Genomic DNA, 27303 nt, shown 5'->3' with positions numbered 1-27303 from the left:
TTGTTCTAGAAGGCAGACCTGCCCACAGAATTCTTCTGCTTCAAAGCCCCCAGGGCTGGGGATGGGGACCAAATGACGCAGCTCTGCCACCTACCCCACCAGCTCAGGCTGGCCCACGCCCTCCCTTCTCTCCCTGTCACCCCCAGTCGGTGGTCCCGCTGGACGGCGTGGAGTCTGTGAACGTGTGGGCACGTGGTTCCCTTCTCCCCTGGTGTTACCTCCGTGGCCTATCCTGGCCCTCGTCCCCATCTGCTTGGATGGACAGCCCTGTCCTGTTGTCCCGTGACCCAGTGCCCAACACAGGGCCTGGTGCAGAGGGGTTCCCAGACACTGATTGTATGGAAAGGACACGTGGCTGATCACAGAAGACTGGGCAAGTCCTTTCAGGGCTGGCGGGCGCCATGGTGCCCTCCGTGCTCCCAGCACTGAGCCTGGCACCGTGTCGGGGCCCAGGGCTGATGTGCTGTCAGGGCGTGGAGCTGCCTGCTGAGTTGGTAGGTGGGGGAGTGGGAGGCAGGAGGAATTAGGTAGCTGGACTGGTCTTTCTGCGTGTGATCTGTGACCTCCGGGGTGATGCCCTGAGGGAAAGGAGAATGGGACAGTAGACAGCGCAGGCCGCCTGCCAACAGGGCCACCTGAGCCTGATCTGTGCCTCCCCCTTCGGCTGCACCCTTCTCCTCGAACCTCACCCAGGCCCCGCGGGGCTCGGGTGAGACGCTGTGCTTGGCAGCTGGCGTGTGTGCTCTTTCGGTGTTTGTGGTCCTCACAGGGGACCTCTGGTCCCGAGGAGGCTGGGGTTGACTCTGTGCGCGACTCCATGGTTTGGCCCTGGCCTGCCTTTGGGTCTCCATATTGTCTGACTCTCTGTGTCCTTTTCCAATCCCAGCTGAAACGCTCTCGTGAGACCGAGGTCCAGCTGAAGCCCCTGGTGGAGAAGAACAAGCGAATGAACAAGAAGAACGAGGATTTGCTGCAGAGCATCCAGAGGATGGAGGAGAAGATCAAGAACCTGACGAGGGAAAACGTGGAAATGGTGAGCCGTCGGCCCTGGGCCGGCCCTGGCACTCTGTCTCTGTCTGTGGTCGCCGGCCCTGACCCTCCTGGTCCACACGCTCCAAGGCCCACCCCCACCGCCCCCCAGGAAGCCTCAGGCAGTGCTGGTCCACAGACCCCTCTCCCTCCTCTCCACTGCTCTAGAACGTTCTGCGCTGTGGGCATCTGTGCCTGGAGGGAGGCAGCTGTGTCCCTAAACACATCTCTCGTTCTCTCTGTTTCTTCATCTGTAAAGTGGGAATGAAAACATCAACATTGCAGGATTATCTACGGGGTGAAATGATGGCACACAAAGTCCTCAGAGAAAGCAGAGCTCACAGTGGGCGCCCAGTGTGTGAAACCAATGGCATTTATTGCGTGGATGCTTTGCATAAGGGACTTTTAATCTCCAATGAGGATGATCGGTCTTTGTGGTCGGGGCAGGTGTCTTGTAGTTGATGGTTTCTAGAATGTTCCAGGGTAATTGTTCAGAGTAGTATTAATAACCCCCGCTTCACAGCTGAGAAGACCGAGGGGCTGAGAGCCACGCCCTGCTCTGTGCCGTAGCAGGTGCAGGTGTGCACATGCGTAATCACTGTTCCGTGGAGCCCTCCCCTCCCTGCCTTCCCCTCCCAGCTTTCAGAGTCATCTTCTGCCCCCTACCCTGCCCATCCCTTCCTCTCAGCAATGTGCACAGTCAGCCCCGACCACTCCTCCAGCTGGGGCTGGTGGCTGTCATCCCCTCCCTCCCCCCATCGTCCTTCCATCCCACACCCGAGCCCCCAGCCCACTGCCGTCCCTGATAAGCACTGTGGAAGGTCACCCTGCAGTGCTCTCTCTCCCTCTGGCTGCAGAAGGAGAAGCTTTCGGCGCAGGCGTCTCTGAAGCGGCACACCTCCTTGAACGACCTCAGCCTGACGAGGGACGAGCAGGAGATCGAGTTCCTGAGGCTGCAGGTGCTGGAGCAGCAGCACGTCATTGACGACCTCTCGCTGGTACGTGTGGCTCGGCTGGCGTGACTCATCTCAGCCGCGTGTCACACGGGTGTCAGGAACAGATGTCAGGGCTCGGGGCAGTACTGCTGAACTAGGCCAGAGTCAGGCAGTGCTGCCTTTGGGACTCGCTGGGTCACCCTGACGTACACATTCCTGCCTCCTTCTGCCATAAGGCAGCCTCGACTTCCCTTAAATGAGGTCACTGGTACCTGGGACGGTTTCCATAGCTACTCTTTTTCTCAAATCTTCTCTGTGGTTTGCAGTGGTTAAGCAGCAGCCTCAGTTTTAAGAGTGAGTCTCCTGGCCCTTACAGAGCGGGCATGATCTGTCTCTGAGAAGGCTCTGATCCTTCTTCCGCCCAGCAGTTACAGACTGGGAGCTGGAGCCTGCAACCCTGAACCTTGTAACCGGACTAGAACTTGAAGGGCTTGCTAAGGCTGTGTGTGTTTCCTGGACGTGTGCGTGGGGTGCACACCTGTTAAGGTGGGGGTGAGCATGCTTTAAGTGGGTGGGTAGTCATATCTGGAGAATTCTACAGCTCTCTAGCGCCAGTCTGGGAAGACTTGCACAGAGCTTTAGTCGGGTGTTCTACTTGCCCAGCGGGGTGTGCGGTGGTTCCATGCATGGTCTTTGAAGAGGAGAAAAGCCAGAGATCAAAATTCTAGAAAAGGCTTTGATGGTAATTGCCGTGTTCACTCTGCCTGCCTCTGCCTCTCTCTCCCTCTGTAAATCCCCCTCCCTCCCTCCTTCCTTCCACCTTCCTGTCCATTCATTCTTCCACCCTCCGTCCAGCCATCCACGCACGTGTCCGTCCACCTTTGCTCTATTACACAAAAGATGCAGTGCAGCTTAGGATGAAAAAGCATATTCAATAAAATGACAATAAAGTCAAAAGAGGAATCATAAACCAAGTCAAGGATAGGGAAAATAAAGGTAACGGTGTCAGCCAAGATCAGGAAGGGCAGACCGTAGGCTGTAGCTGAGCACCATGTTCCTCTCTGCCAAAGTGAAAAGGAAGCATGATTAGAAAGAGGAAAATTCCCCAGGTTTATGGAGCAAAATGCTGTAGGTGCTCTTTCTGCTGACAGTGGCTACCAGGCACCCACAGTCTCTTGTTTCTTTCTTGGGGCCACACTGCTGGGCGGGTTCTAGCCCCATGTAGCAAAGGAACAAACTGATCATGAGAAAAATAGCGGCGTGACCTGGCCAGCAGGAGGCCCAGGGGCTTTGGCCCCAGCTCCGTCTGCATCCAAAGCTGCAGGTGTCCTCGTGCTCTGAGGCTGTCGCGGGAAGAGCCTGCCAAGGCCGGCAGAGCACGTGTTCAGTCGGCCCTGCTTGGTGCCTGTTACAGCTTCCAGCCCCAAAAGAAGATGGGCTTGAGTTTTACAGGACTGGCAGTTCTTGGCACTTCTTCTGGAAGGCCCTTGGGCCTGAGTAGATGTGGGCCCTTGGGCCTGTGGCTCTGTAGCTGTCACTACCGAGAAGCAGCCACTTGGGTTCTTGGAGCCTGGGCCGGCCCTTGCCTGGGGCAGACGAGGAGGCACAGCAGCATTGTAAGCTGCTCCCTTCGAGAGCCAGTTGCGCTGGGTGGTGAGACGTGTGGCTGGCTGGAAATGCCAACAGTTGTGTTTCCTTCTAGGAGAAAGAACGGCTGTTGCGCTGCTCCAAAAGGTATCGAGGGAAAAGCCTGAAGCCGCCCAAGGTGAGCCTGCGATGGTGCAGCTGCCCCGCCTTGCAGCCGTGTCCCAGGTCTGCGGGGCAGGGCAGTCTCGGGAGGGGCCTCGCAGAGGGGCCCCGCACGCAGAGACACACACAGCTCCTCGTGTTTGGTGATGAGAAACCTGCCACCCCCGTCTCTCAAAGCAACATAAATTATGGCATTGATGTGATCTGTGTATTGTAATTTATTCGTGCAAAACTTACTGATGAATTCTGCATTTAGACCTCAGGGTATAGTCACCCCAAATTAAAAACATAAATACTTAGAATTTTTGAAGGATTTAAAGGACACTCAGACTTGATTTATATCATCTAACATCCTGTTCTGAAAAAATCCAGGAGCATTGTGGTTTCTTTTTTTAATCATGCAGAACTGTGTTCTTTTTGGAAAATATAGTTTTGCCCATTTCTTAGTAATAGTGTCTGAAAACCCTGATAGGGAGGACGTAGAGCGGGGCTTGTAAAACACAAATGCCCACAGGGACCAAGCTGGAATGTAAAAGAGCAAATCAGAGCAGGTACAAAAACAGACATCGTTTGCATTTAAACCTGTAAACCTATTTTTCACTTCCACGAAAACATGGGCCTCCTCACCTTTTTATTGAACCAAGTGTCCCATTTGATTTATTTTTTGCTAGAGATGTGGTTAGAGAAATATTTCCTGTCTGTATGGAAAACAGCTGTGCAAATTGATGGTGAACCAGGAAGGACATACGGCCTTGGTGTCAGGGTGACAGTAGGGAGTGGTGGGGACTGTGGCAAACTGGGCCCTGAATCCTGGTTGCTATGAAGAGATAGGTCAGGTGCTGTCAGATATTCCAGTCTCTAAAGCAAAGTGTTGATCCTAGGTGTTAGTTTCTTAGGGCTGCCTTAACAGAGTACCACAAAAAAATAGATGGCTTGGAACAATGGAAATGTATTGTCTTACAGTTCTGGATGCCAGAAGTCTGAAGTCAAGGTGTCAGCAGGGCCGTGCTCCCTCCCTCAAAAACTGGTGGGGAATCCTTCCTTGCCTCCTCCTAGCTTCTAGTGGTTTCTCAGCAACCTCTGGTGTCCTTGGCCTGCAAGCGTATCACTCCCGTCTCTGGCTTCACCATCGCGTGACATTCTACCTGTGTGTCTTTATGCCTTCACATGGCTGTCTTCTTATAAGGACACCACCCATGTGGGATTAGGAGTCCACCCTACTCCAGTATGACCTCATGATAATTTAACTAACTATATCTACAATGACCCTGTTTCCAAATAAGGTCACATTCTGAGGTGCCACAGTTAGGATTTCAACATATCTTTTTTTGGAGACACAATTCAATCCCTAACAAACACCAGACTTTATGTAAAATCTAAGGATTTTAAATGTTGGAGCAAATGTCTATGGTATTGTGGTCCAAATACAGGTTAAGTTTTCTTAATCCAAAAATTGAAATTCAAAATGCTTCCAAATCCAAAACTTTTTGAGCGCTGACATGACACCACGAGTGGGAAATTCCACACCTGACGTCATGTGACACATTGCAATAAAAATGCAGTCAAAACTTTGTTTCAAGCACGAAATTATTAAAGATATTATATAAAATAACCTTCATGCTATGTGCGTAAGGCGTATGTGAAACATAAATGAGTTTTGTGTTTAGACTTGGGTCCCATCCCTAAGACATCTCAGTATGTGTATGCCAATATTCCAAAATCCGAAAATATCCAAAATCTGAAACACTTCTGGTCCCTAAGCATTTCAGATAAGGGATAGTCAACCTGTAAAGTATTTATCTGTGAGCGACATTTGGCCCACAGGCTGCCTCCTGGTGCTCTTTGGTGCAGCATTTAGGTTGACGCCACTGTCACACTCAGGGCTCATTTTATTTGCCATGTCCCGGAGCCTTGGACGAGCGGTTGTTCACACGATCTTGCTGAATTCTCCCAGCCACCCTATGAGGCTGGTATTACTTTTTCCATTTTCCATTTACAGGAAACATATAGATATAAAATATAGAAATAACTCAGAGAAAAAGTAACTTGACAAGGCTGAGGTTCAAACTCAGGTCTGGGACTCCAAGGCCCGAGCTTTTCCCACCGAGCCAAGGTGAGCAAGGTGCGTGTCTCTGCACACTGACGTTAGAAACTCAGAAATGGGACGTGGTTTGGGTAGAACTTGTTTCTGTTTAAATATATATTTCTGTGGAAGAAATATAACCACATTATAGAACAGCCGGGAAATAGAAAGTGATACGTCACCCGGAGTTCCTCCCTGGTGCCGCGCCCTCCCCGGCTGTAACTGCAGAACACACGTTTGCACCCTGTGTGTTTATTTAACGTTATGCTACGAGCACTTATCCATGGTCAGTGCTGTCGTCCTAAATATAAATTGTTATGGCCACGTGACCTGTCGGGCGGATGGGCCATCGGTCTGTGTGCCGTTCTGCAGCTGTCGGCACGTTGCTTCCCGCCCCCGTGGCCGTGAGCGACGCCGCGGTGAACGCCCCGGCTCGCGCAGGCGGCTCTCCCCGCCGGGCCGCGTCCTGCCCTGACTGCTGAAGGTTTCGTTAGTGACTGTACCATTATTTCGTTACCTTTCCCTGTTGGACTTTTTGCTCCTACAAATGTCACCACAGCAAACTCCTCTTGTCTGGAAAGCTGTGTCCATCGTCTGGATGGTCCCCTCAGGTCGATTCCCGCAGGGTGAGACGTGGGGCGGGGGTGGGAAGGCCGTGGCCGGGGATCACGCCCCGCCCCCAGCCCCGCCCCCAGCCCCGCCCCCAGGCCCGCCCCCAGGCCCGCCCCCAGCCCCGCGGCTGCACGGAGAGCTGCACCGCGTGCGGTTTCCACCGTGGGGCTGGTGTTTAGAGAGCACGAACCCAAGGACATGCGGTCTGTCCCCTTCACTGGGTGTGTGGCCTTATACACCCCATGAAGTCTCCACGTGGGGTTTTCCGGAAACCCGTTGGGGAGCCATGACTTTATTTTTCAAACCTATGTCAGAATGCCTATAATTAAAAAAAGGTTTCTTTTCCCCTTTTTTATGATTTCTGAATGTGCCTACGGGAGGAGAACCTTACAAGGGCTGGCACTGAGTTGTGATTTGCTGTACTCGCCTCTGTGGCAGGGGTGGGCGGGGCCGTCTGTCCTGCCCCGTGTCCTGTTCACTGCCTGGCACACGCAGAGTGTGTGTCCCTAATTGGTTGTTGGCTGAAAAGGTGAATTGTCTCTACTGGGAAAACGCATTTGCCTGACACTGGACTGTCGCAGAAGAATGGGAATGTGCGGCCCCTTTAATGAGAACAGTTCAACGCAGCAGGAGGGCCCAGGCCGGGGATCTGCAGGGGAATCTTCCTGAGCTGGGTGAGGGTCTTTCCCACTCATTGTTTCCCGGACCCACCAGCAGCTTTTCTTTTCTCAGTGTTCAGTGTAGACCAGTTTCCCACCTGTGCACGTGCTTAATCCCAGCATCGTGCACCGCGGGGCCAATGGAACGGGTGTTTGGCTCCATCGGGGCCCTGAGCATGGTCTGTAATCCCCCGGGGCCCCCTGTCTGTCGTGCCTGAGTGGCTTCCCTTTCTGTCCACGGGCCGCGGGCACTCCGTACTCTCGGCCCCCCGTACCCGGCGGCCCCACATCTGTGGACTCACTCAACTGCGCATCAGAAATATTTGGAAAAAATGGATGGCTGGGTCGGCCCTGCACACATACAGACTTTTTTCCTTTTCAATATTCCCTAAAGAATACAGTATAACAACCATAGTCGCACATAGCTCCACGACAGGAGTGAGTCCTGAGAGTGTGTCGTGAGGCGATTGCGTCCCCGTGCGAACTTCGCAGAGGCACTAACACAAACCTAGATGGGCCAGCGGGCTGCATGCCCAGGCCGTGTGGTCTGGCCTGTTGCTCGTGGGCTATAAACCTGGACAGCACGTTACCGTTCTGAGTACCGTAGGGGACTGACACAGTGGGAAGTATTTGTATCTTACAGGACCACTGTTGTATATGGGGTCTGTTGTTGACTAAAACGTCATTATTTGGCATAGGACTGTATTTACGTGATATTCATATTGTATTAGGTACAATATTGTAAGGCTCTAGAGATTAAAGCACACAGGAGGATGTGTGCAGGTTATATGCAAGGACTGCACCCTTTTATGTAAGGGACTCCAGCATTCTGGTGCGGGGGTCCTGGGAGCAACCCCTCAGGGATACCAGGAGACAACTGTCATTTCTTTTTCCCCTTAAACGCTTCCGTCACTCTCTGTCCCTTATACATCCAAGTGCTTTGCCACTTTGCCCAGGGCTTTGCTTGACAGAATATTGTGGTGAATGCATTGAAGGTTCCAGAATTTTCCAGAAGCCTGACAGGCCAGTCCCTGTTCTCTGGCTCCTGACTGTCTTTCGGAAGGACCCTAGCAAACCTCTCCGGACTCCCTGAAGGAGAGCGCCTGCAGTCCACACCCACACCGGGGTCGGGCAGGTGGAGCTGGGGCGGGGCAGGGGTGTCGGCCCTTGGCTCCCTGGCGGTGAGACCCGGTCTCACTGGGCCTGCCCAGGAGCCCCCTGTGGGGTGCCCTCCAGGGATAAGACTGTGTTGACAGTCTCCTTCTCCAGGCATCCGCTAGGTCAGCGTGGGCTGGCATTAGTCCCCAGGGAGTGGGTGTAGGGGAAGGACCCTGAGCGGTTCCTTGGGCCCTGTCCCGGAGGGCTGGGGTGCGTGGCCTGCTCTGCAGGAAGTCTGGTGTCAGGGCTAACCCAGCGGGAGCCCCCGCCATGGTGGTAAGTTGTGTTGTAGGATATGGAAACTTGCACAGAATTGTATCGCAGTAGAGTTCTGAGTCCATGAACAATTGCTAAAAATTAGTACAGTTTGCTCACGTGCCTTGGTTGAAGGTGGGATTGGGACTCTTGGCTGAGGCTGAGAACTTGTAGTGGGTCCAGCTAAGTGGGGGGCCTGTGGTAAAGGGCTCTGGAGAAGATTCCGGTCCTGGAGCTAGGACACTGGGACAGTTATGGAGACGCTGGGGCTGTGTCCCAGGCCACACCCAAGCAGCTCAGCAGCTTTAGCGAGTCACGGAGTCTGTACGGTTCCTGTACCCGGGGAAGTGCTGCCGGCTGCCGGGCAGCACGAGGAGGCTGTAGCCGGTGCAGGTGGGAGCAGAGCTCAGGAGCCTGACCTGGCTGCAGGGGCCACCGTGGGCACCTTGTCCAGAGTAGCGAAGACCACAGGGCCGTCCCCGACATCTTGCCCCGTCTGAGCTGGCCCCGGGCCCGAGTCTGCCCTGTGTTCACGGCGGCTCAGTGGTGAAGGCCGAGGAGGTGCCGCCCCAGCCCTCAGGCATTGTCTGTGGACTGTCTGCCTCAGTCACAGCAGGGTGTCGGGACAGGGCACAGAGCCTTGGGCTGGAGGTGGGATCCCGAGTAGGTCCAGGAGCCAGCTGGACTGGACGTCCCTGTGGTTTCTGCAGACCACATGTGAAGACTTTGGAATAGACAGGAAGTTGTGGCGGTTCTGGGTGATTTATTCCTGGTGTCAGGAGTGAGCAGAGCAGTGAGCCTCGGTCCTCCAGGATGAGCTGCCGGGTCTGCAGGCTCCTGGCCTCCTGCCTGGTCTCAGGAGGGGACTCCAGGCCCTGTGGGGAGGGGTGCGTGGCAGAGGCTCTGGATTGCAGCCCTGCCCCTCCACCCACCGGCTTTCTCAGGGGTCTCCACTGCCGACGGTCAGGTCCACATCCCTGTTCCTGGGATCCTGGAAGGAAATAGCTCCCTGGCTGCTCCTCTGCTTCCAGCACCTTCCCTCCTCTCCAAAGCTGTGAGAATGGCTTTTTTGAGGCACAGTCTGACCCTGCTTCCTTCTTCCTAAAAATACTCCGTGGGGCTCCTTGGCCCGGCCCTCAAGGCCCGGGAGCGGCGCTGTGCACCTGCTGCCCGATGGCCTCCTGCGCGCCTTGGCTGCAAGGCGCAGCCTTGCCACCTCCTCACCTCCTCGGCTCGCTGCCTCCGGCTCCTTCGGGGCTTGGCGTAGTTGTCACCGTTTCATCCAGGCTTGTGGCACCTCTTGGCTGGGTTAGTCACTCCTGCTCTGGGCTTCCTCACCCCTCGTGCTCCTCTGTCCTGGTGCGGCCCCTTGTCCCTGTCCCTTTCTACGTCTGCCTCCGCGGGGCTCAGCTCTGGGAAGACCTCAGAGGACGCCGTGGCCGAATGAGGGCGTGGAGCGGCCTGCAGGGAGTGGGGTCGGGGCCGCACAGGTCTTGGCAGCCACGGGAGCAGGGCTGGAGCCCGCTCCAGTCTGGCTTTCTGGGTCCAGTGCTGGGAAAAACCCAGGGTCCTTGTCATCAGACATCTTGCCCCGTCTGAGCTGGCCCCGGGCCCGAGTCTGCCCTGTGTTCACGGCGGCTCAGTGGTGAAGGCCGAGGAGGTGCCGCCCCAGCCCTCAGGCATTGTCTGTGGACTGCCTGCCTCAGTCACAGCAGGGTGTCGGGACAGGGCACAGAGCCTTGGGCTGGAGGTGGGAGCCCGAGTAGGTCCAGGAGCCAGCTGGACTGGACGTCCCTGTGGTTTCTGCAGGGCCAGGAACCCCTGAGGTGCAGGCCGCTGTTGCACCTGCCAGCGCTTGCCAGGTTCCTTTTGAGGATCCAGGTGTAGAAATCAACCTTTAGACTTGTCCCAGAACTCAACAGTTTGTAGATGGCCAGTGAGATTTTTTCTGTTCCTAGTGTCAAAAACTCAAAGTCACATAAGCAAGGAAAGGAATTTATAGAGCTGAAATGTCTAGGGGTGTTGGCTTCAGGCACGGCTAGACCCAGATGTTCACATGCATATTTTCAGGACCCCATCTTCTCTATCTCTCAGCCCCTCCAGGGGGTGGCCTTCCTGAAGCAGGCACTCCCCATGTGGTGACCCAGATGGCTCTGGCAGTGTCAAGCTTGCGTTACACTTGCCCAGCAACCTCTGTGGAAGAGCGAGACTCTCCTTCTCGTAGCTTGAGCAGAAGTCCCCGGGCTGCTGTTCCTTGGCTCACCTTGGGCACAGGCCCATCCCTGGACTGTTCCCAGCCCTGCTACATGGTGCCTCTTTTGCAACGTGACCTGGAGGGTTGGTCAACACTGAATGGGACAGCATGATGCAGTGGCCCAGCTCATCTGATGGGTGCCTTTAAAAGGAACAGAGCATCATGGTGGTTGAAGTTGAAATGTAGGTATGAACTTAGCTGGGTATATTTCTTTTATGAATTGTCCATTGCCTTTTGATGTTGCTTTGGTATCCATCAAAGTATAGAAATTTTACTTTTTTATGGTAAAATCTGTCCATTTTTTCTAATATGAGGGTTTTTGCTTTTGATGTTATGCCTAGTGATGCTTCTCTGAGAAACACAAGACTCTCATAGCGTCTGGGCAGGGCAGCCTGAAGACTGTGATCTAGCGCAAAAGTCACAGATTTTCCCTTGAATAATGGTTTGTTTCTGTCTGTAAAAATGGTAAAACAAATGCTGGCAAAATGATTGCGAAGAAAGCAGCCAGTTTAGCAAGTCCAGGGTACACATGGCCCAGCGGGAGCAGCAGGGAAACTTCCCGAACACGTGAGTGCGGAGGCGCCTCCTCGGTTCTGGCTCTGTCCCTGAAGGAGAAGGCTCTCGCCACGATACTGTTGCTAGCGCTGCTCCTGGGGGCCGCTGCCAGTGTCCAGGGACCCAGGGCCTGTGCAGCTGTGTTGACAACAGCTCAGGGAGGTTGGGGGCCGGGAGGAAGGTCCCCAGAGAATAGACTGGCTCAGAAGCTGTCCTCTGTGACGAAGGCAACCCAGCCCAGCTGAGCCCAGGAACCCGGCTCCTCCCAGCCCACAGGCAGCGTGGCCAGCATCGCTGCTCTGCCTGAGCTGGCCCCCCGCACGCTGAAGGTGCCCCGGAGTATTCCTGTCCGCAGGAGGCCTTGGGGACAGTGGGGCAGTGTGGTAGAGGAAAGGAGACCACGTGGGGGGAGAATTGGTGCCTTTTCCTAGGATTGGCGGAAGGCCTGGAAGTTGACACGGACGATGTGGCTCTGGGCTAAGCCCCCACATGCCGCCTAGCACCTGCGGCTACCTCGCAATGGAGTACGTGCTGTTTGTGCTGTACTTCTCCTTCTTCCTCTGCCTCTGCGCCCTGGTGTGCCTCTACTTCTCTGGCTGCCAGGAGATGACGTATAAGCACGAAGGTAAGCAGCTGGCTCGGGGGGCCTTTTCTGAGGCTCCGTGACAGTCCCCGGCTGTGCCCAGATGCCCCTGCCTGCGACAGGTGGTTCTGTTGGGAATGATTCAGAGACGAGAAGAGAAGAGGCTAAGAAGGGCTGGATCCAGCTGAGGGGACGTTTTGGGGGCATCTCCTCTTCCTTTTGTCCGTCCGACCTGCTGGGAAAGGGCTCCTCCACGTACGCAAGTTGCAATGAGAAGATGTGTCCGCTCGTCATTCATTTTTGCCAAAACTGAGTTGTAAAATCTGGATTTGTTTGTAAAAAGGAATCAGTGAGGCGAGACTTTGGTTGTAAGGAGAATTAGTGTCTGGAGGAACGAGCCCTCTTTATACAGTAGATGTGTTTGGAGTGAGCAAAGGGCGGAAAGTCGCGCTCCTGAAACGTCTTTTGTTAGGACGTGGCCACAGAATCTTAGAATTATTGAGGCATAGAAAACTGGACAGTTTCTTTCATGCTTGACCTTTTTTTTTAAAGCCCCTATATGTGCCAAGCATGAGAGGAAATAATGTTTTCTAGGTGGTTCTCCTCTCATCCCTTGCTAACCAGGGTGGAATCATTTCCAGTATATTTGGAAAATGTGGTATGAAACAAGTTGCATTGTCTTCAAAGAAGACAGCCACCATGTTTTCATTTGAAAGTATCCTTTTCTACTTTTTTATTGATAGAGGCATAAATAGATGCAGTCTGTTTAGACTTCCCGTATAGTATAATCACTTAAGTAAACTCACCCTTAAAGGAAACAAACGAACCTGACCCGTACGTTATAAAATCCCGGGGGGTCGGGTCCCAGGCAGCTCCTTGCTGCTGTGGACATTTTGTAGAGCTGTGGGTTCTTCTCCATCACTCTAGGGTTATAATGTGGCTGCCCTTGTGCGTTTGATTTCCACCCTGAGAGCTGCTTCCTGTTTTCCTCAATACAGCAGGGTTCTTTGGGGTCTTGGTCCCGGGGGGCATGTTTTACTTTAGGGGGCTCCACTTGGGTCTGGAGTTGGGCTGTTTACAAAGGCAGCTCTGCTTTGAACAGAGGTCTGCAGCGCAGCAGGTACAGTCCTGTGTTGGGGCTCTGTAAGTACGTGGCCAGCAGTCCCACAAGATTTCAGAAAGTGGGTCATCCTGGGTAATTGGACATGGAGTCTTTAGCCCCCAGGATAGCCCTGACACTGATGGTGGATGGTCAAGCCCTGGAATGTGTGTGACCCGAGGCCGCCTGGGCCCCCTTGGTGTGTGGGGCAAGGCCCTCCCTGCATCATGGCTGCCAGTAGGCACAGCAGCAAATGCGGACCTGTCCCCAGAGGCCTTGCAATTAGCGGTGTTTACAAGAAATAAGGTCTGCTGGGTGGCTTCCCAGAAATATGTGGGATCTGGAACTCGAGGGTGAACCGTGTGTGTGCAGAAGAGCTTCAAGTGCTACAAATGTGTCACAACTATGGGGGATGTCACTATCTCTGCTCTCTAGAGATTACTGGGAGAGTTTATGATACCTGAAGTCAGGTTTCTGGAGGGGATATTTGCATATATCATTATCCCCAACCTCTGCCAGGAGAGAAATGCCGTTTGAAATCGATTCTTCACATTCCTGCCTGTTAGACTTACCTGGGGAGTGTGACCAGGTGGTGCCCGACTGATGCTGGCTGCAGGAATGAATGGAAAGGACGCCATGCAAACCTGAAATGATTTATGGATATATGAGCCAGTTTGGCTTTCTGTTCATTAACAGAGTCCTGTTTGTGAGCACTCACGTAACAGCCAATATTGTGTGCCAGGCCCTGGGCCACAGTGGGGCACAAAAGGGCCCGAACCCCTGCCTTTGTGGAGCTTCCATTCTAGAGGGGGAAGGGGGGAAGGACAGCAGTAACACAATAGCAACGTGTACCTCTGTCAGGCAGAGACAAGTGCTGTGGAGGAGAACACAGGGGGAGACTCGGGGGGGCGGGGTGGGAGGGGGCATGGGCACGGTGGTCAGGGAAGCCTTTTTTCATAGGGTCGCATTTGTGCAAAGATGGGGGGCGGGAGGGAGAGGGCTGTGTGGATTCTGAGTAAGAGCATCTAGGCAGTGCAAAGGCCCTGTGGCAGTTGTGCATGAGGTGTAGCCCGTGCAGAGGGAGAGGGGCTGGGGAGGCCAGAGTGGTGGGAGCAGATACCACAAGTGCACTTAGACCGCATGAGGCCTACACAGGTGTTGGCTTTCACCTGGGCATGGAGAGCCATCAGGGGCTTGAGCGCAGGAGCAACATGATGTAACTTTAGTCTTAATCTCTGTGGCCTCCAGGTTGAGGGACAAGGCAGGAGCAGGCAGAACAGTGAGGGGGGTTTTCATAATTCCGGTGAGAGGTGAGGGTGGCTTGGACCAAGCCCATGAGAGGGCTGGATTCTAGGTTAAAGGTGGAGCTGGCAGGCTTTGTGCCGGAGGGGATGGGCGTGGGAGAGCGAGGGCATGGGGGACGCCTGGGTTTGGGGCCCGAGTGCCTGACAGATTGGAGCTGCTGCTGAGCACAGGGCAGACTGTGGGAGGCGCAGGTTTAGGGGGTGTTGCGTTGGCTGCCGTAGGACCCTGCAGAGCCATTGAGGACATGGCCCATCAGGAGTGTGGCTTTCAGGGCGAGGTGTGCCCTGCACGTCTTGGCCACCAGGCAGGGAGTAAGGGGAAGCAGTACACAGAAAGATGCCCAATGCAAGAACGTTCTGGGGGGCACACAGTGGTGGGCGCCTCCCCTGAAGCCTCTTTAGAAACTCTAACTGTGTAAGGTGTCAAAGACGTCGATCCTATCTCCTTTCCTGCCTTATGTCTGAATTATTTCCTGATCATGTTATTAATTGTGGTACCAGCCACGTTTTTGTCACATTTGCAGAGATGAGATTGCAGACACGTGTGGGCTTAAACACCCAGGGTGAGGGGCGGCCTTAGCACCTGGGTGCATCCTGCTCCCTCGTGGCCGGGGAGCAGGACCAGCCACATCCTGGAAGAGCCAGCAAGGGCCTGGGGCTGGCCTCTGGAATTTCGCTATGATTCCTCCTTCACGGTCTGGAAAGCATTCATTGATTGTAAAAACAAATACAAATTTTTCTCAGGGGCTATTTGAGGGGAAAAAAAGCAATGTTCCTAAAACAAGGGACACTGTTGACACAAGCTCCTTGGAGCAAGGACCATGCCTGATTTTGATCCTCTTGTATCCCCCAGGCTTTCCCAGGGTCTGGCCCGTAGAAGGTGCTGGGCCAGCGTTTGCTGAATGAATGGATGGATGGATGAATGAAGGCCCGTATTCTGTGGTATTTGGAGTGGGACAAGTGGTGGCCAGGGTAACCTGAAGGCTGGAACGCAGAGCATTGGAATTGCCTCGAATCTGAGTGATGGATCCGTGAGGATCCCTTGCGCTACGCCTACTGAGTTCGGAAATGTTCCCAGTTTTCTATAATGAATAGTTAAGTGAAAATTGCCTTTGAGCACAGGTCTGGTGAGGGCTTGGGCCACACACGTGCCCGGCTAGTCAGAGGCCTGGGGTCAGTGCGTGGACTCTACTTCTCATGCTTGTGCCGTTTCTGGCGTCCAGATAGATTCATCCAGATTTTTCTCTTGGAACTAGGCACCTGCCTTGGCCCTGTCCCCTTCTCCCTTTGCAGCAGTCACGCTGTTGGGCAGTGCACGGGAGACCCCTTTTGTGCTCGCAGGTGAGGTGGGGGTGTCACTGTGTCCATTTGCTGAAGCAGGAGGCCGGCACTTACAGGGGCTGAGCGATTTGCACGGGCCGGCAGCTCGAGAGCCTGGAGCCAGGGTCTGACCTGCTCACTCTACCTGTAAGCCCAGAACTCAGCCCCCACCTCCTGCCACCTCCTGTCCCACCCAGTTACAACCCCCCCCAACCACGTCTCGGGATGCCAATCGTAGCTGCCTATACTGGCGTGATGATGACAGGGCTAGGGGACTCTGGGGTTCCCCAGTCTGTTGCTAATGTCATGCAAATTGCCTTTTACAGAAGCATGTTGTGGAGACATTTTTTGGATTTGACGAGGAGTCTGTGGACTCAGAAACACTGTCGGAAACATCCTACAACACAGACAGGACGGACAGGACCCCAGCCACGCCCGAAGAAGACTTGGACGATGTAAGCAAACCAGGGGGGGTGCAGGGGCTCACCTGCCTGCGGTTTCAAACCCCAGGGACCCATTCCCGCCAGTGCGTTATCCAGGCTATGGCATCAGGAAGGGGACCCCTGTTGTGGGCTCAGGAACGGCAACGGGGACAGCATGTGGGGCCCTTTCCTTCCCCAGCACCGATTTACCGGTCAAGCTGAGCCATTCACGTGTGACGCCTGGTGTTACCATTTGCAGTTAAAGTTCCTGTGTGGCCGTCTCTCCCTTGTCCCCACGCGTGTGTGCACACGCACACACTACCAGGTGAAACAGTGCCATTGCTTTCGTTGACTATAGAAGTAAAGCATCATTGTAGGAGAAAATCCAAGCAGTCCTGCAAAGTGTAAAGAGGAAGGAGAAACACACTTGAAGTCTGGCCACCCCAGGGTCGCTGCCTTCCCCTTTTCTGAGCATCTGTGCCCCCCCAGGTAATGACCACCTTACAGAGCGGGCCAGTTGCATTCTCTCAGGAGTCCCAGCTAAAACCGCAGGCAGAACCTGGGGGTCTCTGGACCTTCCAGTGACAGGAATAGCCACACTTGATTAATTTCCTGAACTCCAGACTTCACGCAGTGCAGACCTTCCGCTTCCTCCCTGCTGCGGTCTGCATCAGGCCGGCTGCTGTTTCCCTTCCTTGTGTTTCTGGCCCTCCGCCCTGCAGGCCCCTGGTGGCTTTTTTCCTGAGCCCAGGGAGGAGCTGGGTGGAAAGGGTGTTGGGGGCCTTGCCAGGGGTGTCTGGACCTTGGGGCGAAGCCCTCTGGCTGGGCCAGGTGGACAGCGCTGCTTCTCATGGGGGCACTTCTCTGGGCTTTCACAAGCCCCCCTGGGGGGCCCACTCTCTGCAGCTTCCTGGTAGGCTGTGGTCATTGCCTCCCCGGGACTCCCCATGTCCCAGGACTCTGGGTGGTCAGCCTCCCACAGACACCTGGCTGGGGTCCTTTTCCCCTCTCCGGGTGGCCTTCTCTGTGGAACCCCTTCTAGAATGACTTCCAGGTTGGTTTCCTCCCACGGGTCCCTTTGGTCATGGAGAATGTGGTACATTCTGTGGGCACAGGCACACCTGACCCCAAGGAAGCCCTTCTCTTTGTTCTTCCACCTTGTGCTAAGACTGTGGGGACACGTATAACCTCTCCAAGTAGCACCCTTGACACTCCTTCTCATGCTGTGGGAGCAAGACACACCGTCCTCCACATCGGCCCACCAGCCTCAGCCGGGCGCCAGCTGAAGGGGCCTCACCCACGCTGGAGACCCCCCACGGCGCAAGGCGTGTCCCGTGCGGTCTACACTGGGCTACTCGGCATTTGGGCCTCTGTTCTCAGCCACAGTACCAAGTCGCATTTTCGTATCCTGTTACAATGAGCTTAAACAGAATCAGCCAGACATGCATTTTTAATTTGCATTTTTCCAGCCATTGATATGTAAAAGGCATCTTTCAGCACCAAAATATGTGGCTGTACGTCTCCTCTCCCATGACCACAGCCATGTGGGGTTTTTCACACGGATGCACATCCGGCGCTTCACAGGTCCCTGGCGGGGGCGTGTGTGGTGTTTCCAGCTGCTCACGCCTGTGCAGAACACGGTGGTCTTTCCAACGCGCATCCTTGCGCGCCTGTGCGGCTGCCCTCGGGACACACTCCCGGGAGGGGCGCCTTTACCGCAGAGCCCCCGCTCTGCCGCGGGGCTGCTGTCCCGCCAGCTCCCGCGCCAGCCACGTGGTTCCGGGAAGAGCCCTCACGGCCCTCCCTCCGGACCCCTCACTGCTTCCTGGCAGCGACGGGCTCCTTAAGCCTCTGTCGGCAGCACAGGTGACACTCGACGTTGGTCTTGTCCGGGTCCACTCTGGCACTCCAAGCCCCAGCAAGTCCCGAGCTTGATTGTTTGTTTTCTTCTCCATTACGTGAAGGCCACTGCCCGAGAAGAGGCCGACCTGCGGTTCTGCCAGCTGACCAGGGAGTACCAGGCCCTGCAGCGAGCCTACGCCCTGCTCCAGGAGCAGGTGGGGGGCACGCTGGACGCCGAGAGGGAGGCCCGGGTAAGTGAGGCCGGCCCTCAGGGCTGGCGAGGGCTGGCAGCAGGCCAGGTGGTGTGGCCCTTTCCAGAGGTGAGACTCTGTCTCGGCCCCTGCCTTTGACACTGGACTCAGCAAAGTCCCCACTGTGGCGATGTTCCAGAGCTCTCTCTCCATCCTTGGTGTGACCACAGGAGCTCTGGGGCATCCAGCTGCCAGAAGAAACGGTGCTGCTGTCTAGCGTGTGCCGTCTGTTTGCAAGAGAGCACGCTTCCAGGACCTGGGGCTGAGCGTGAAGCCACACACTTGGCCGGCCTTGTGGCCTTTACACTCACCTCCCTCCAGGGCCGAGACCCCAGGCACCTCCCTGGAACACCTGCGGGACTCTCAGGGAGCTCCCAGCCTGCGAGGCACTCTGGGCCCCATCAGCCACCTAAATCCAGGCCTTGTCATCCCTCGTGGTAGGCTGAGCTCTGCTTTCTGGAAACTTCCACCCACTGGCCCTTCTCCCAACTTCAGGAGCCACATGGACTAGGGCCTGCTTGCCCTTCCTCTTGGGAGCACGGGGCCTCCCAGCGAGCATGCCGCGGTGCCTGTACCTTCCCGTGTCCCATCCCCGTCTCATTCCCACAACGGCCCTGGAGGCAGGAGGAATTAACCCTTCTTCTGAATGAGGAAACTGAGGCTCAGAAAATGCCGAGAAACTTGCCCCAAAACACCTAGACAATGAAGCCAGGTTTCTCTGACTCTGAGTCAGTGCTTTTTTTCAGAACCCTGTTTGGAAACTGCACAGGGTATAGATTCTGATGGCCTTAGGGGGATGTACTGGCATTGGGCGTTGTCTGGCAAACCTCTAGATGGCAGGTGCAGAGAGGAGAGGCCACTGCAACGTGTGGCTTGTTGAGCTGCGGCAGCCTGCGTGTGTGGCAGGGGCAGGAGAAACGGGACTTGGGGCTGGCAGGGAGAGAAGCTTCCGTGCTGTAAAGAAAGGTTCGGTCTTTATCCTCTAGGTCAGAGGAGGGAGCCACTAGGCTTTGTTTGGCCTGAGTTGTTTTTGTGGTTTCTCAATTGCCCCTACTTGCCAACATTTAAAAGTTAAGAGGTTTCACGGAGAAGCCCAGATTCCTGACTTTGCCTGGAAGATCAGAGCGTGTGGCCACACCAGCCTCCCGTCCCGTGGCAGCCTGGGGCTGCACGTCAGGGGGTGCCTCCCGCGCTGGGCCACGTGCCTGCAGCCTGCATCTCCGCTGCTCCCTGTCGCCCCCCACATCTGGCTTCCCTTGTTCATGTGACTCACCTGGCGCTCGCAGTCTGGTGGTTTTCAGCCCTTGCTGTCGGTGATGCAGGGCCCGGGCAGGGGCTGTGTCCGTGCTGGGCCAGCAAGCGCTGCACTCGCCGGAAGCCTCGCTGGGGCCCTGAAGCGTCTCGCTTCTGGCTCACTCACCACCCCAAAGAAACTGGTTCCCTCTTTAGGGTTCATTTTCCTTATTTGTAAAATCAGGGGAGCTGGAACTGGCAAACTCTCAAGACCTTTCAGTTCCTGATGATTTTATGTCTGTAGCGGACAGGTGAGCCTCCACACCACTAGGTAGGTACCAGGCCACGTTTGAGTCTGTGCCCCTGAACGTGAGCCTGTGCCTAAGGGTGCCTGTCAGTGGCCTGGGCATCGCTTAGGTTGTGCGAGATCCTTTCTCTTCTCTCTTGCCCCGGAGGGGACCTGCTCACTTCCTGGTCTTTCCCTTCCAGACTCGGGAACAACTACAGGCTGATCTGCTGAGGTGTCAGGCCAAAATTGAAGATTTGGAGAAGTTATTGGTTGAGAAGGGACAGGTGAGCAGGAACGATGATGCGTTTGTGAACCTTTGCTTTTCTGTCCCGTTGGTGGTGTCCCTGGAGCTTGCCTACGTGCCGAGGAGGGTGTTCTGTGGAGGTGTATCTGGAGCTCCAGAGACATTAAACACCCAGCAGACCCAGGAGAGAATATGCTTCCTAATGTGCCCATTGGCTGAGTTAAAAAAAATCAAAATGCATTATGGAATTCTAACTTGGCTCTTTCTTGTTTGTTTGCCAAATGCACAAAAATAGGAGATGATTCCAAAAGCAAAGTTGAAACCAAAACCTTATTTGACTTGAACCTGAAGAAGAGTTGCTATTGCCTATGCAGATTTTGCATGTGCCAGTCCTTAGGCCTCATGGCCACAGCGTTCCATGCTGTGATTGTGTCATAGAAAACTCCAGGCACTTGTGCTTCTCAGATGAGTCACCTCCACGTACTCATCCTCTGCATTTGACTGGGCAAGGCCGACTTGGCGGCAAAACCCTGGGGTGGGGAAGGCAGCAGAGCGGGCCTGGTGGGAGCCCAGCCTCTCGGAGGGTGGCGTGCAGAGGTTAGCAGGGGCCCGCCTGCTCTGTGTCGGAGGGCCGTCTGCTCCACGTGGTTTCTCCAGGATCCAGGGGTGGAGGCATCACCATCTTGTAACTGGTGTATCTAGAACTTGTCATCTGCTGGGCTGTTTGTCGCCTTGGCAAAATTCATTGGCCCAAACCGGTCCCATGGCCCCACCTAACGGCGGGAGTGCCAAGGGGTGTGTGTGGCAGATGGAGTGTCTGGGTCACCCTGCCCCCGCCTCTGGGGTCATCTGTGGGGACACCCTGGCCCACAGCCTGGTTGGTGGTGGGGCCAGGGAGGCCTGGCGAGGTCTGCCACAGGGCCTAGGGCCTGGGGGACCCTGTGGGGCCTGGGGGGACCCTGTGAGGCCTGGGGGACCCTATGGGGCCTGGGGGGACCCTATGGATAGGAGGGGGTGTGAAGAGAGGGGCTGTAAGAGGCTCCAGGCTGGTCAGCAGGGAGGCAGCAGGTAGAGCACCACGAAGCAGATGGCTGAGAGCCAGTTCTGACTGATCCCCAGTTAGCGGATAAGGGCTCAGGGTTTGGCTGAGGTTCACGTTAAGGCAGAGGTTCACGTTAAGGCAGATGGGGTCACCAGAGCTCACGCCGGCCCAGACAGGTCACCGCAGCGGGCTTTCTTAAGGGCTGAGTTGGGGCTGTGAGCAGCGGGCTTTCTTAAGGGCTGAGTTGGGGCTGTGAGCAGCGGGCTTTCTTAAGGGCTGAGTTGGGGCTGTGAGCACCGTGCCCTTAGGAATGGCATCTGTGCATTGCGGCCCAGCATGTGGAGTACACACGCTGGGGCCAGCCTGCCTGGGGCCAAAGGTGGCTCTGCTTCTTGCTCGTTGTGCGACCTGGGACAAGTTACATCATCGCTTTGGGCGTCGGTTTCATCATATTTGAAATGGGGCTATTCATATACGTAGCACGTTAGGGAAGGGGAAGCAGGAGACTGGGAGGAGCCAGGGCAGAGAACCAGGTGGGGGAAGATGAGGTGTTTTCAGACTCCTGCCCCGGCTTGGCATTGGCCTCAGTCTCCCTCTTCCAGGCTGAGCTCACACATTTGAACTTGCCTAATCACAGTCTGCGACTAACTCTCCTCCCACCTTAGCGTGCTGGGTCCTCTGTTCGTGGGCCTGCTCTGCCCCACTGGCTGCCGCGGGAGGGGCAGGTCTGGGGCAAAGCACGTGGCCATTCGTTCAGCCAGAACCCATTCACCTGCCAGAGCCCTCGGCCGCCGCCAGCCCCGAGCCAGTGCACGGATGGCGGGTCAGTGCGCTATTGCTGTGTAACAAACCACCCCAGAACTCAGGTGTTTAAAACAACAAACATTTTATTTACTCATAGTTCTGAGGATGCACAGTTTGGGCTGGGCTCAGCCCGGGCTCAGTGGCTCTGCCGGCCCCGCCTGGGGTCGTTCCTGAGGCTGCAGTCGGCAGGCAGGTCCACTGGGGCTTGATGGCCCGAAATGGCCTCACGCTGCTGTCTGGGTGCTGGTGGCAGCTGCTGGCCAGGTCTCTCATCCTCAGGGATGCTCACTGGCTTCTTCACCTGGTGGCCTGGGAGCAGGAAAAAAGGGCAAGCCCTGAGGCACAAGCACTTCCCAAGCCTCACATCACGGTCGCTAACATCTCAGTAGCCAGAGCATGTCCCAGCCCAGCCCATGTCACTGCGGGAGAAACAGACCCCAGCACTTGTTGGGTGGGGCCACGAAGGGGTGTGCACAGGAGGTGGGAGGGAGTGTGGCGCCGTCTTTGCTACCAGTCCGCCACGGATAAAAGGGAGTGGAGTGCTGCCCTGTCCTCACCGGGCCCTGCGGGTGGTGAGGCCAACACCTGGGGCACAGTGATGACGCAGGGTGACAAATGTTAGGTAGAAGGAAGCCCAGGGGGCAGCCAGTGCCTCTCCCGCACATCCGTGCGTGGAACCAGACCCGAGGTTGGGCCCTGGCTTTTAAGCGTCCCAGAACGCCTGGCCTGGCCCAGCCCCGGCTCTGCGCCCAGCAGTGGAGGAGGGAGGAAGAGAGCTGGAGAAGCTTCCCCTGCCTCCCGTCTTCGTTCATCCATCCATTCTGACGCTCACTGGGCACTGGCTGTGTGCCAGGTGCTGGGCTGGGCTCGGGGACCCACCGTGACACGATGGACTTCGTGCCCTGCGCTCACAGATCGTACATGGGAGGGACTTGACCGGGCGAAGACACCTGGGGGGGCAGCACAGGCGGGTGTGTCACTGTGGCTCTACCAGGCTGTGGGGTGTGGGGCTCGGTCGCCCCGGCGCTGTGTCTCCGTGAGTGCGGCACGCAGATGAGGTCGCTGCTTTGGGGGATGTGAACACGTGGGGAGGGGGGCCCCACAGACCTGCACGTCTCTCTTCTGGGTCGAAGTTTGAGCAGGGAGATGAGGGTGTCTAGCGACTGTCCTTTCCTCTGACCCTTCCGTAGTAGGTTTCATAGGCAGGGACCTTTCCCACAAAACGTGTTACTGTCGGTTTGCTTCAATTAGCGTGACCATATTTAGTGCTTTTCCTTAGGATTCCAAGTGGGTGGAAGAGAAGCAGCTGCTGATCAGAACGAACCAAGACTTGCTGGAAAAGGTACGCGACCCTGCTCCAGAGACCCAGAGCCCGGTCAGCCAGGACCTCGGCCCCTCAGGCCGCATGAGTCTTGCTCAGCGCCATTTGCACTCCAGGGACAAGGGCCCCGGGCCTGGGCGGCTCTCACTGGGAGCGGTGTCTTCCTCACCTTGAGTCAAAGCCTGCTTCCTGCTTGTGTCCTCTGGGGCCAGGCCTGCCGGCCGGTGTAGACCACCCTCCCGGCACGCTGCGGAAGTGGGAGGGCTGGCCTGGCCTCTGCCCCTGCTTTGGGGTTCCAGAGCCCATCACCCTCCAGCGCGGAGGGCACCTGGGGCACTGGTCAGGGGGCAGGCCCTCAGGCCATCGTAGCCCAGTTCAGCTGACCCATACTGGGAGCTGGGCCCCTCTGGTCATGGAACTTTCCAGAGCTCTCTCAGGGAGTCTCCTTGGGGAGTAGATCTAACGCTTTGGGATTAATACCATAGCTTTTTTTTCTCTTTATTTGTGTACAATTCAATTGTTCCCTTAGTAAACTTACTGAGTTGTGCAACCATCACTGCAATGCAGTTTTAGACCATTTCAGCCCCCGCAAAGAGCCTCCTGCCCATCCCCCATCCCCCACGCCCAGCCTCTGGCAGCTGCCAGTCTACTTTGTGTCTCTTAGATTTGCCTTTTCTGGATGTTCCACGTAAGTAGAACCAGATCAAAGCCTAGGCCTCTCGTTAAGTGTCCTGGAATGCCGGCACTGGACCAGCCTGGCCTGGCCTCGCCCTTGGGAGGGTCTCGGCCCAGCCCTAGCTCTGCCACTGAACGGCGTGTGGCCTGCTCACTTCCCTGCGCTTCTCGGTGGTATCTGGGACAGGGCCAGTCGCCATCGTGCACGCTGGCCCCATACCATGGGAGGCTTTTAGCATCCTTGGTCTTGCTCACCAAATTCTAGGAGCCACAGAAAACTCTCACATGCTCACCCCCTTTCCAGATGTCCCTGTGGGGCAGGACCACCTGGCAGAGAGCCCCTCCTGGTCCTCCGGTACCTGTGGTCAGGAACAGTTCTGAGGACTTACTTGAAGGCCTCATTTACAGATGTTATCTTAGTGACCCCTCCCTGCCACCCGGAGACTCGTGTGCTCTTCCACTCCTTGGGCAGAAACCGAGGCACAGAACAGTGAGGCAGCCTGTCCAGGGTCTCCCAGCTGGCTCTGGGATCGGGGCGTCTTGCTTCCCAGACTGATCTGGGCTCTCAGGGAACTGCTGCCTTCAAGGCGTTTTACGCAGGGTCCATGGGGACGCAAGAGAGATCCTAGCCTCCCTGCTGCAGTTTGCTGGGCGTGTTGGGGAGGCTGATTCTGGTGGGGGTGGTCGAGTTGAATGACCCGGACAGGCTTTGGGTGCAGAAGCACCAGTGTTGCACTCTCGTTTCCCTCGTGTTTGACCTCAGGAGGGACCTAATACCTCCATGCCTCGGTTTCCCCTTCATTCATGTATTCAGCACATATATAAGGAGCCCCTACTTTATTGGCCCAGGCTCTGTCTTCCGCATTCTCAGCCTCATGAGCAGAAAGGGCCTGCAGCCTCACACGCTTGCTGCAAATCCTGCCCTCTCCGCCCCTTCCCCTGGTGGCTAGTCCTCAGTTTCCCTCAGGCCACCCACTGAGGTGGCCTGTGATCAGCGGACCCTGGTGAAAGGCAGGGGTCTGCCGCCTGCCTGTTAATCCACGGATCTCTTTGCTCTAGATTTACAGACTGGAAATGGAAGAAAACCAGCTGAAGAATGAAATGCAAGACGCAAAGGATCAGAACGAGCTGTTAGAATTCAGAGTGCTAGAACTCGAAGTAAGAGACTCTATCTGTTGTAAACTCTCAAACGGAGCAGACATTCTCTTTGAACCCAAACTGAAATTCATGTAAAGCTCCCAGATGTTTTCAAGCATGTGTAAAGGGGACATGTGATAGTTTCTTTCTTTCTTTCTTTCTTTCTTTTTTTTTTTTTTAAATCTGTATGTTCAGAATAATTTCACTGCCTTAATATGTTCTGGAGAGAATGCTCACCGAAGTCTATGGACATGTACCAGAGCTAATATATTTATTGCCTACGGCTTGTTTTGCACTTAATAAAATAATTTGTTTTTGCAATAGTTTGCCTTTTTTATTTGTGTTTCATTTCCATAACTACTTCTTTCCTGCATGCATAGTCACCGGGTACGCATTCTGCAAACCCAGACAGAAGCACTGTTGCAATTAATAACACACCTTTTTAAGTGATCTTGCATGCAGCAAACCTCACCTTTTGCAATAGCAGAGTCTGACCTGGCCAGCAGTTGACTCTATAATGTGTTTAATGCCAGTTTGGGCCTATTTTCTATTTGCCAAGGTAAACACAAGGTAAGTAAGACAGGGTAGAAGGATGTATTTGCATAGGCGTTTAAGAAAACTAGTCATGTTGCTCAAACTCTTGTATCCAGTAAACGCAAACCCAGGCATCACAGCAATATTGGACTAAAGAAATTACTATTTGTAACTCAAACTGCAACTCAAAACTACTGGAGGGAGATTGATTGCTGTTCACATGTGGAAATATGTTCCTTCAGCAACTTCCCCGGTGCACCCAGTGGGATTCAGTGAAAGAATATTATTATTGCTTCCAGCTGAAATCTTGCCTCGGGTGTGTTACTGTATTGCCTTGCTCCCATGGTATTTCATAATCTTTTTTTGTTTCTGTTTAAAATCATTGACATTTTGAACATCACTTAAGTTTGTGATGAGTTTCTATAAGCACTTGTGACGCGGCACTGCTGTCTGTCAGCTGAAACCTCTGCATGTGTGACACCCTCGGTCGAAGTGAGCACCTTCGCAGTGTTTGTGGCTTCTCTGATTTTGTTTTCCCCTCCTGGCTTGAGTTAAAATTCTGTCTGCATTAGAACTTCCCATCTGCATCTTGTGTTCCAGGGACGGTGGCCCGAGTATCTCTCAGTCCAAGTGCCACTGTGTCACTCGGCTCTTGCTTGAACACGACACGAGTATTTTACTTGTGCAGCACAAGTCCAGTAACGTGAGGTCATGGCCAACCCTGCTGCTGCTGTTAGCGAACCCTTCCCAAGCCTTTGTTTTGAGTCTTTCTCATGAGATTTCCATAAGCACTGCCCAGTTTACTGGAATGTTCTTTAATTGTCTCCACCATCCTTCAGGCCATCAGAAACCAGTCTTCTGATATTAGTTCATATAAAATATGAGCTTTGGGGGACACCTTTTCTATGGAGACTCCATTTAAGTAAGTTTGCTGGTAGAAAGGCATCTGTGGAACGGAACCACCATGAGTTTTGTTCTTCTTGGCTAACAAGGGAAATGAGGTTTTCTCTCTGGACTGGTTCAAACTTAGGTCAGCCAGGTCGAGGCTTCATGGAAATTGGTTGAATTAGCACCCCCCTTCCTCTCCTTCAACTTCACCCAAGGTTGTCTTCTTAAGGCCTGCTGTCTAAATTTGTGTTCATCTCAGCTACATTTCTTAGTTGAATTATTATAGAAGCTCATTGGTTCCGTAGCTAAATTCTGCTGGAGTGGTCCACAACATGTTATTTTTATCTTACTCTACCTTCTATCAAATGCAAGCAGTTTGATTTAAAGGTGTAATTTGGAAAGGTCTCTGCTGCCCCAGCGCGACCGCCGTGTCTGTGGCTGAAGGTTTCAAGCCGGCTCTGCACAGGAGCCGCATTTGAGACCGGAGCACTGTTCTGCCGCGGCGCTGTAGCCCTGTGAGTGAGTAGGTTTCTCCTGTCCTTTTTCAAAACTTGTCACTTGTATGATTAACAAGTACCTCTTCTGGGAAAATGCTCTCTTTTCCTTCCTTAGTAGTTGAGATTTGACTGTAAACCTGAGGCAGGAGTAGAATGACCATTGGCTGTGTTAGTGTGGTTCAAAAAAATGTGGAAATGGAGTCGGCAGATCCTACTGAAAAGCCCAGGAAGCCAGGGTTTGGGTCCGGGCCCTGCCCTGGTGTGGGGCCTCAGACTCAGTCTACAGAGGGACGGCAGTGACACCCCTGCCTCGTGGGGCTGTGTGAGGATTAAACAGAACAATGATGTGCCTGGCGCAGAATAACACACCATAGTTAGTGGCTTTTGTCATCCATTCAAATTTAGTGCCATCGTTTTTATTAAATCTTGTGATTCTACGACTTCATGGGTTTTGATCTTGCAACAGATAAACTCATGTAACCATTTCTTCCCAGCCAAATAGGTAAGAAGCGAACACATTTCCAAAGGA

At 54.7% G+C, this 27303-nt stretch overlaps 1 protein-coding gene across 2 annotated transcripts in view; it reads left to right on the top strand.

The window, feature by feature from the left end:
- Positions 1–27303, top strand: part of JAKMIP1 (janus kinase and microtubule interacting protein 1) — a 147277-nt gene that overhangs the window by 98211 nt on the left and 21763 nt on the right. The window contains exons 6-13 of one of the 2 annotated variants that reach the window (XM_069495869.1): positions 887–1033; positions 1887–2027; positions 3667–3729; positions 15922–16050; positions 17982–18110; positions 19833–19916; positions 23002–23064; positions 24778–24876. In XM_069495869.1, the coding sequence (XP_069351970.1) occupies positions 887–1033; positions 1887–2027; positions 3667–3729; positions 15922–16050; positions 17982–18110; positions 19833–19916; positions 23002–23064; positions 24778–24876 (855 nt within the window). Of the gene's footprint in view, positions 1–886; positions 1034–1886; positions 2028–3666; positions 3730–15921; positions 16051–17981; positions 18111–19832; positions 19917–23001; positions 23065–24777; positions 25179–27303 lie in introns of those variants that run through there. The other variant, XM_069495870.1, reaches the window with a different exon arrangement.

The sequence above is a fragment of the Eulemur rufifrons genome, chromosome 20 (genome assembly GCF_041146395.1).
Source record: "Eulemur rufifrons isolate Redbay chromosome 20, OSU_ERuf_1, whole genome shotgun sequence".
Lineage (NCBI taxonomy): Eukaryota > Metazoa > Chordata > Mammalia > Primates > Lemuridae > Eulemur > Eulemur rufifrons.
This window is presented reverse-complemented; position numbering and strand designations above follow the sequence as displayed.